Source organism: Vulpes vulpes, chromosome 1 (assembly GCF_048418805.1).
Source record: "Vulpes vulpes isolate BD-2025 chromosome 1, VulVul3, whole genome shotgun sequence".
NCBI classification, from domain to species: Eukaryota; Metazoa; Chordata; class Mammalia; order Carnivora; family Canidae; genus Vulpes; species Vulpes vulpes.
In genome coordinates this window covers 19763632-19772920 of record NC_132780.1, presented here as the reverse complement: position 1 = coordinate 19772920, position 9289 = coordinate 19763632, and the positions used below count along the sequence as shown (strand labels likewise).

Below are 9289 nucleotides of genomic sequence, written 5' to 3'. Positions count from 1 at the left end.
CACACTCAAGCTCAGATTCTGGGGTCACTCTATGCATTTTATTGACTACAGGGAAGGGGCCACCTCCATATCACCAGAGGTGCTCACAATTTCTTCAGCCACTCCAGGCTGGGTCCCTGGGGGTCCTGGGGGTGGCTGGGCACGTCAGGCATGTTCCCATCATCTCGGAGGGGCACTGTGGGGCAGGAGGGTGGGCCATTGAGACCAGCAGGTCTTGGGAGGCCCATAAAGGCTAGTCTGTCAGTTTGGACTCAAAGAGAGAAATGGGACCCCAGGGGAGAGGTGAGAGAGGGGATGCAGAGAGAAGCAGTGAGATAGAGACCTGGAGGTACAGAAAAGCAGAGACAGAAACAGGACAGACACCTAGAATGACAAAAGTCCAGAAAGGAATACAAATCTGGAATGACAACAGAAACTCAAAAGTGCAAAAACAGACAGGAAATGATTTTTATGGCACATGGATCAGATCTCAGAAAAAAGAAAGTCCAGTCCACACAGCAGGTTCTCAGATCCCTGCTGAGGAAGAACCTACCCATGATTATTCCTCCCCCAGCGCAGGAAGGTCCCTCCTCACCCTCCACCCCTGCTTTGGGCCAGCCCTCCAGCTCCCACTCACCTGGATAGTTGTAGGGTGTGGCCTGGTTGATCATGGTGGCATATTTGGTGAAGGGACTGAAGATGGGCAGAATCACAGCTGTGGAGAGACGGGTGAGGCCCAGGAGAAGGTGGCTTTCAGGACAGGGGAGGGGTAGAAGCTGAACCTCAGCAAACTAGGAGTCAGGTACTTGGGAGGAGGGGAGCGGGGAGGTCCTGCCCCTCCAGGAGACCCCATGGCATTCTGAGATCCCCACTTATCAGTGGATGGAGCGGGAATGGGACCTAGAGGGCACAGAAGAGGGAAGACATGGGGGTGGTCACAGAACGAGGGCATGAGTATAGAGGTGTAGAGGTGGTCAGGGAGCACAAGGTAGTGGGTGAGAGGAATGGTTTGGGGATCTTCCAGTGGAATCATGAACTGTTACAAACCGAGGAAAGGAAGGGTTGTCTCAGAAATCACAGTCCACCTAGGGTGGGCACCAGGAGTCCCAGGGAGTAGGGCAGGGGTGGGGGGTAAAAAGAATGTTCTAGGCCAGCACTGTCCAGCAGAAACATAAGAGCCACATATTTAGTTTCACACCTTCTAACAGGCACATAAAAATAAAAGATACAAGTGAGTTTTTAAAAATGACTTAACCTGGCATATTGGAAACATCATTTCAACACCCCATCAACATGAAAGAAGCAGAGATATTTCATATACCTGTCACTCGCTTTGCAATCCAGTGTGTACTTTACACAAAGCCTACCCAGCTCAATTCACAGTGGTTCGGTTTCAGGCGCTCGGTGGCCGGTGTGGCCTGTGGCTGCTAGCCACGGGGGACAACTGCTCTAGAACCTCAGCGGGCTGCGGGCGGCCTGCAGACCAGCAGCGCTGACAGGACCTGGGACCTGGGGGAGATGCCGCATTCCCTGCCCATCCCTGACCTATGCCGAGAGCCTGCCAAGACCTCCCGCACGTTAAAGTCTGAGCAGCCCTGCTCTAGAACAGAAGCTGTCAGTCAAGGCAGCCCGGAAGAGGCTTTTCACCGGAGATTCCCCAGCCCTTGATCACTCCAAGCTTAGTGTGGGGTGGGGCGGGGCGGGGGGGGGGGCAAGGGTGAGGAGTGGTAGGATTCTGACCGTGCTCTGAGAACCTCGCCCTGAGGGTGGGGTGGGGTGGGGGAGGGTCATGGACCCCCCAGGTAGGTGTGTACAGGGTGGTCCTAATAGTGGAGCTGGGGCGGGGTGCAGACACACGAGGGGCCCTAGAACGTTGAGGGTACAGGGCAGAGCGCTAGTGGGGAGCGACGGGACCTTGGGTGAGGGCACTGCACGCTCACGCACCGAGGCCCCCGATGGTGAAGGACGCGACCAGCACCGGCTCTTTGGCCCAGGCATCCTTGAGGAAGGCGGCGAGTCCTGGAGGGGAGGGCGAGGAGGGTCATTCCTGCAGGGGACGCCTCCGGTGACCTCTAACCCTCTCGCGCCACCCCCGCCCCGGAGGAGCCCTCTCGTGATCTCGGCGCCCCCCTGTGGCCCTGCCCCCACCGCCTGCACGGAGGCTCCGCCGTGCCCCAGCGCCGGCACCACCGGGGCTCCGGGAACCAGCGGACCCAGCGCGCCGCGGGCGCCCTCACTTACTCCCGGCCATCTTGGTCTCGGCGGCGGCGGCGGCGGCAGCAAGCGGCCGGAGCACTCTGGGAGTTGTGGTTCCCGCGCCCGAGGCTCCGCAATCTGAGTGTGCGCATGCGCACTGGCACAGAACTGCGGCCCGGGGCTGTGGCGAGGACGCGAAGCGCTCTGGGAGTTGTGGTCCCCGCGCTCGAGCCCCCGCAGCCTGAGTCCGCACGCGCGCACTGGAGCAGGACAGCTGTCAGAATCCCCGGAAAGAAAGCAGGCGGCACTGCAGATTTAAGTGCAAATCTGTCTCCGCCTAGGAGTCGTGCCTGAGGAGTACTCCCAGTCCTGCAGCTGCGACTCATCCGAGGCAGAATGCAATAGTCCTCATTTTAGAGTTGACTCATGAAAGCCCATTTCACAGATGAAGAAGCGGAGGCTGGGAGAGGACAGATAACTTAGCTATCATTTGAGGTAGCAGCTCAAAATCAGTTCATCCTGGAAGCTTTAAGTCTCATCCCAGAAGGGTTAGGGGCCTTCTGTGGACTCTCTCAGTGCCACATATGACTTTTTTTTTTTTTTTTTTTTTTTTTTTTTAAACTCACCTGGTCTGCCTCTGTTTTTACATCAGACTGGGAGCTTCTCTAGGGCAGTAATGGGGTCTGATCCTTCTCTGTGTCCCCAGAATAGCGCAGCACAGGGTATGGCACATCATAGGTGCTAGTTTTAGTCTTTTTTTTTTTTTTTTTTTAAGTTTAATTAGTGAACACAACTGGTTATGACTGCCCCATCTCCCAGGCTTTTCCACAGCACCATGGGGCTGTGACACAGTCACCCAGAGGCCCCCACTTCCCTCCTCCCTTCCTTAAACAGAGCTCTGGCTTTCTGGTATTGCATTTCCTGAGAAGTGAGAGGGCACCGCTGAGCCCTGGCTCCTGCTTCTGCTCCAGCCAAGATCTGCCCACCATGGCTCTGGCGCTGATCCTCGAGCTGCTGATCCTCTGTGAGCCACCCCTTCCCCTTCTCCCTGGGTCCCAGGCTGGCTTGGGTGCAGAGAGACAGGCTCTGGGGACCTGGACACTCTGAGCAGGGAGAGGGAACGGAAGAGGACTACTGAGTCCCTCTGAGGGTAGGTGCGGGATGGTCAGACAGCACTAGCTGAGGGTTCAGAATTCTAGACCCAGAATAAGGGGACAGGACCCAGATCCTTGGGTCCTAACACAGGAGCACACAGAGGTCTTGAATTCCTTCCTAAGGACTGAACTCCTGGGAATGACAAATGTAGAATCCTAGACTCTGATGTGGGAAGAAGAGGAAGCCAGAAGACCTGGGTCTCTGGGAAAGAAGGGAGCTGGGGACCCAGACTCCTGGACCCCAGGGAGGAGACACTGTGGGCTCAGATTACTGTCTCCTGGAAAAGGTGGAGTCCAGGGATCTGGACACTGGGTGTAGAGGCAAGATAGAAAGGGGGCTGGGGCCAGACTTCAGACTAATGAAGTAGGCAGGGATTAAGAGCCTGCAATTCTGGCTACTGAAAGAGGACATATGGGTAAGATTCCTGTTTCCCAGAGGAAGATTTAGATTCCTGGGTTTGCAGTGAGGTGGAGCTGGGAGAAGCCTAGAACTTTGAAAAGACTTAGCCCCTCCGTGATCTACAGGGCCTCTGTGTCATTCAGACATCACTCCAACTGGTGAGTAATATCCCCCAGCCATTCAGCTGTAAGCCACTGACAGCCCATTTCCAACTACTCAGATTTTATTTTGGTGCCCAAGCTCACCCCAGATTTCCAGATTTCCCTCCCTCCCGCTCCTCTCTTCTTACATCTTTTCCTTCCCTTTCTCCCTCCTTTCTTTCCTTCTCATCTTACTCCCTTTAATGACCAGGATAGGTGAGTAGTAAAGACCATGAACTTTGGAACTAAAGATCTCTAAGCTAGAACCCCACTTTCACCATATTATTCACTTGCAACTTTGAACAAAGCACCACTTGCTATTCAGTTTCCTTCTCTGTGAAATAGGCTATTGTGAGGATTTAATAAAATCACCCATGTATACTGGGAGCCTGGCTAGCTCAGTCCGTAGAGCGTGGGACTCTTGATCTTGGGGTTGTGAGTTTGAGCTCCATGTTGGGTGTAGAGATTATTTTTATTTTTTTAAATATTTTATTTATTCATGAGAGACACACAGAGAGAGGCAGAGACACCGGCAGAGGGAAAAGCAGGCTCCCCCAGGGGAGCCCGATGTAGGATTCGATCCCAAGAACCCGAGATCACACCCTGAGCTCAACCACTGAGCCACACAGGCATCCCAGTGTAGACATTACATTTAAAAAATATTTTTTAAATAAATTTTCAAAATCATGTTGTAAAACCCTTGACTCAGAGCTTGGTGTAGTGCAGGGCTCAAGAAATAGGATCTCTGGCCAGTGCCAATTATTCCCCCATTTGGAAGCCCATTTGGACAGGAGTAGGGATCCTCCATCCTGAGAGAGCCTTGAGTTTCCTTCTAGGTTTTCCGATGGGTGCGATCTCTTTCTCTCAAACCTCCTCACTACACTACACCTTCAAACAAGAATCACCTGGAAAACCACTGAAAACCACCTTAACTATCAATTTATTTTAAATTAATAGTTTTTAATGATACAGCTAACATATATTCATGGTTTAAAAAGTCATTACCAAAGGACATATAACCTCCCTCTTCCCCTTCTGCATCTTCCTTAAATAAGCTGTGATTCCTTACCAAAAAATTTCCATGCATTCAGACTCATATATGTACTTATATACTTTGTTTTCTTACCAAGGCAAGATTGATATTTCATGACCCATGTTGTTCTGCATCTTCTATTTCTCACTTTACAATCTCTCTTGGAGATGTTTCTATATTATTATAACTAACTACATTTTTTTAAACTGCTGCTTACCATTTGCTATGTATGGTTGGAGTCTAGTTTATTTGGCCCTCTTGATATATATTTAGGTTGTTTCCAGGGTCTTTCTCCAGTCTCACCCTAATTAATGCTTCAAAGAGTGCTCCAAAGTGAGCTTGTTGTGCCTCTGTGTGTATGTCTGTCTAGGGTGAAACAATGGAATTATTAGGGCATGCCCTTTGTGGATTTTGATAGAAAGAGATGAATGAACTGCCTTCACAAAAGGTGCACTCAAGTATACCTACCTACCTGTTTCACCACATCTTCACTTAAACAGGAGATAAACAATTGTTTTAATTTTTGACAACCTGATAGGCAAAAATATCTTACTGTTGTTTAAATTTTTAAAAAAGATTACTAGTAACATTAAGCAACTTCCCCCGCTCCCTATGTGTTTTCACACCTTGGATTTCCTCTTTTGTGTACTGCCTTATTCATGTTTTGTCCAATTTTCAACTCAGCTGGGTTTGGGATTTCTTTCTATACTCTTAATCTATGTGATGAATGAATAAGTCATTTCTGCCAGTGCTGTTGATTGTTTTCTAGCTCCATTTGTCTAGTCTCATATACAACTTCAAAATTTTGCAGTCATCAAATTAATTAACCTTGTCTCTTCTGAATTTTTTTGTTCTGTATTTTAAGATAGCTTTTTCTACCCCCAAGACAGATATATTTTCCTATATTTTCTTCTAATACTTTTACAGTAAAATAAAACATTTAACCTGGAATTGGTATTGGGGAATGGTCTGAGGTAGGGATATACCTCCCCACCCCTCCCCCCCCCGCAGTAGATAGCAAATTTGGCAACTACTGAAATATGCTGACTATGATACAAATAGTCTGAAGAACAATTTAAAATTGCAGATTTCAGGGACCCAATCCCTTGACACTATGTTTAAAAAACATGGAGTCAAGAAAGCTCAGGAGTGGCCCTGCTATTCTAATTTGCAGCTAGTCTTGACAATCCTTGACTGGGGTCCAGCGCCTTCCCTATTTTATAAGCAGGGAACTGAGGTTGAGAAAGAGGCAGGGACTGCCCCAGGTGATTCTCTTCCCACCCCACCTGCCCAGGAAGCCCAGGGACCCAGGAGTTCTGTTTATTCAGTCTCCCCAGCCTTATACCCCAAGCCATGGCTGGAGGCTCAGCCTGCTGCAATTGTAACCCCTGGGGTCAACGTGACCTTGAGGTGCCAGGCACCTCAACTTGCCTGGAGGTTTGCACTCTTCAAGTCTGGAGAAATCACTCCTGTGCTGTACCGGGATGTGTCCATGGAGCTGGCAGAGTTCTTCCTGGAGGAGGTGACCCCAGCCCAGGGGGGCAGTTACCACTGCTGCTACCGGAGTCTTGGCTGGGACCTGGGCATCTGGTCCCACCCCAGTGATACACTGGAACTGCTGGTGACAGGTGAGGTCCTGGCGTGGGGCACTGAGGGGAAAGAAGGGACTTTGGGGTGTGATGAGGGAGGGAGAAGGAGGGACTGAGAGATACAGGAGATACGGAAAAAGACATACAGAGACAGGCTTGTACAATGACCCAGAGCAAAAATTGCTACATGAGGGAAAGAGAACAAGAGAAATGGATGATTCTTTACTAGGGACGACTGTGCCTCCCAGGTGACCTTTGGCAATACCTGGAGACATTTCTGGTTGTCACTATATTTTTGGGCTATCCCTACTACCAGAATTGCTGCAAAACACCCAACAATGCACAGGACAACCTCCATCCTCACCCCATACAACAAAGAGTTATCTGGATTTATCCAAAATGTGACGAGTACTGTGGTTAGGAAACCTTGGGAGAAACCCAGAAGCACCAGAAGAAACCATTCGGCAGACACTGCCTCGGAGATCCAGGGTAGTGAAACACACAGCGCGGGGGAGATTAAAACAGGGACGTACAAAGAGAATTTCAGTGAACCACAGGCAGACAGACAAGGGGACATCCGGGGACACAGAGGCAGAGACTGCAAGAGAAAGGTGTGCTCGGGGATGAAGATACAGGACGAGCCACCGACTAGGATGCAAAGGACACAGAAGCAGAAATAACGAGAGACACAAAGAGATGTTGGGAAGGAGGGAGAGAAATGCAGAGTGAGGTAGGGCAGGGGCGTCGGTGAGCGGGGGAGAGGGAACGAGAGCAGGAGGCGGAGGCAGCGGGAGAAGGGGGCCAGGCCCGGGGGCACAGGGCCGGGGGAGCGGGAGGAGGGGCGCAGGGCCGGGGGGCCAGCCCCGCGCCAGCGCTCGCCCCCGCCCGTGCCCCTCGCAGACCAGCTGCCGCGACCATCGCTCGTGGCGCTGCCCGGGCCGGTGGTGGCGCCCGATGCCAACGTGAGCCTGCGCTGCGCCGGCCGCCTGCGGGGCATGAGCTTCGCGCTGTACCGCGTGGGGGTGGCGGCGCCGCTGCAGTACCGCGACTCGGCGGAGCCCTGGGCCGACTTCCCGCTGCCCGGAGCCCGCGCGCCGGGCACCTACAGCTGCTACTACCACACGCCGTCCTCCCCGTACGTGCTGTCGCTGCGCAGCGAGCCGCTGGTCATCCGCGCTGACGGTAAGGGCCGGGCGCCCGGCCGCAGCCCCTGCTCCCTGGTGGGTGCCTCCCTGCTCCCCAATCTAGGGGTCCGGGCCCCCAGCCTCTCCCTACTCCCCCTGCCGGGAGTCCGGGCCCCCTGTCCCTCCCTACTCCCCAGCCCAGGGATCCAGCCCCCCCTTTGCCCCCTACTCCCCAGCCAGGGGATCCAGGCCTCGGGTTCCTCCCTGCTCCCCAACCCTGGGGTCTGGGACCTGGTTCCTCCCTGCTCCCTATCCCAGGTGTCTGGGTTCCCAGCCTCTTCCTGCTCCCCAGCCCAAGGATCCAGGCCCCTGATTCCTCCCTGCTCCCCAGTCTAGGGGTAATGACTCTACCCCCTTCTCCCAGACCCAGGAGTCCAGGACCCCTGCTCCCACTGACCCATCTCAACTTTGAGACTGGGAGCTGTGTCCCCACTATCACCCTGTAGGTTCAAGACCCGGATGGCAGGCCCAGACTCTGGGTTCTGGAGCTGAAGGCCTCTCTCTTGCTGTCCCACAGGCTCAGGCTCCTTGGACTACACTCAGAGCAATCTCGTCCGCCTGGGGTTGGCTGGCCTGGTCCTCATCTCCCTGGGTACACTGGTTGTTTTTGACTGGCACAGCCAGAGTCGCACCCAGGCAGCGTCAGGCTCTGAGCCCCAGAGGACTGGATACAGATGCCTCCATGTGTGAGAAGACTTCCCAGAGATGGGGAGAAGAAATAGGTTTCCTGGGGTTGGACAGGCCCTTTCAAGAGCCCCTCAGTCCTTCTGGCTGAGCTCAGCTTCTGAGTCACAATAAACTTCCTACTGTGTTCTCTAGCTCCCTTCTGGGTCATTCCTCTAGTAGATCAGTGGAAGGCTCTATCTATGGTTGTGTCTTCCTAGTCACGAGGCCTGGGTTTGAGTCCCAGTGCTGCTGCTCACTCACTGGGATATTAGGAAAGCGACCTCTCCCAAGTCTAAATTACCCTAACTGTAAAATGGGCTCAGTGATAATACCCACTTCGTAGTCTTGTTGTAGGATTAAGTGGGCAATACACACAAAGCCCTTAAAAGTGACTGGCCTATAGTAAACACTCAGTAAATGTTAGCTCTTATATAACTGTAGTTTCTACCAGATGCACAGGACTGGAATGAAGTTATAGGGTTTGTTTGTTTGTTTGTTTGTTTTCCATTGTGCATGTTCCAGCTGAACTTTTAAGCAATTCACTACCATTTCCTTCATGACATCATTCTTGGTCGCCAAGCAAACCTCTTCTGAACACCTCCTCAGACCTTCACCAAAGTCTAGACCAAGATCAGACAAGGTAGAACTTTTTCCCTATACAGCTTCGTTTGTGTGCAGTGCAGGTTGTTTTCTTGAGTCATTGTTATGATTAAGCAGAGTCTGTTGCCAAGTCTACAGCAAGAGCAGTGTGCACACAAGAGCTTTGACCTAGACATTTATACATTGCACCTGCCCGCTTCCCACCGACTCTTGGCTGCTTTCAGCATTGTGGGTTTTGTGTGTGTGTGCGCGCGCGCGCGTGTGTGTGTGTGTGTGTGTGTTTAGATTTTATTTATTTATTCATGAGAGACACACAGAGAGAGGCAGAGACAGAGGCAGAGGGAGAAA

General features: G+C 52.2%; 2 protein-coding genes across 3 annotated transcripts; one reads left to right on the top strand and one right to left on the bottom strand.

The window, feature by feature from the left end:
* Nucleotides 1-16: 16 nt before the first annotated feature.
* NDUFA3 (NADH:ubiquinone oxidoreductase subunit A3) lies at nucleotides 17-2317 on the bottom strand. Its single transcript, XM_025985345.2, has 4 exons — nucleotides 2221-2317; nucleotides 1924-1998; nucleotides 617-694; nucleotides 17-175 (listed from the first exon to the last, which is right to left on the bottom strand). Exons 1-4 carry the CDS (start codon nucleotides 2228-2230, stop codon nucleotides 84-86), a joined length of 255 nt encoding a protein of 84 aa, XP_025841130.1. The 5' UTR covers nucleotides 2231-2317; the 3' UTR covers nucleotides 17-83.
* Nucleotides 2318-3073: 756 nt separating this feature from the next.
* OSCAR (osteoclast associated Ig-like receptor) lies at nucleotides 3074-8493 on the top strand. Of its 2 annotated transcripts, XM_025985331.2 has the most exons (5): nucleotides 3074-3199; nucleotides 3855-3887; nucleotides 6231-6530; nucleotides 7392-7673; nucleotides 8193-8493. In XM_025985331.2, the coding sequence occupies exons 1-5, from the start codon at nucleotides 3163-3165 to the stop codon at nucleotides 8363-8365; spliced, it is 825 nt and encodes a 274-aa protein (XP_025841116.1). In that variant the 5' UTR covers nucleotides 3074-3162; the 3' UTR covers nucleotides 8366-8493. The 2 variants fall into 2 exon arrangements, with proteins under 2 accessions (XP_025841116.1, XP_025841115.1); XM_025985330.2 differs by lacking the exons at nucleotides 3074-3199; nucleotides 3855-3887 and having other exon boundaries at nucleotides 5919-6530.
* Nucleotides 8494-9289: the final 796 nt, after the last annotated feature.

Excerpts from the sequence above, each read along its gene's own strand:
- NDUFA3 (XM_025985345.2), bottom strand. Across the intron at positions 695-1,923 it reads CTTCACCATCGGGGGCCTCG|CTGTGATTCTGCCCATCTTC; the intron begins GTGCGTGAGCGT and ends GTCTCTCCACAG. Across the intron at positions 176-616 it reads CACACCCTACAACTATCCAG|TGCCCCTCCGAGATGATGGG; the intron begins GTGAGTGGGAGC and ends CCTGCCCCACAG.
- OSCAR (XM_025985330.2), top strand. The coding sequence starts at position 6,017 with ATGTTTAAAAAACATGGAGTCAAGAAAGCTCAGGAGTGGCCCTGCTAT. Across the intron at positions 6,531-7,391 it reads ACTGGAACTGCTGGTGACAG|ACCAGCTGCCGCGACCATCG; the intron begins GTGAGGTCCTGG and ends TGCCCCTCGCAG. Across the intron at positions 7,674-8,192 it reads GCTGGTCATCCGCGCTGACG|GCTCAGGCTCCTTGGACTAC; the intron begins GTAAGGGCCGGG and ends GCTGTCCCACAG.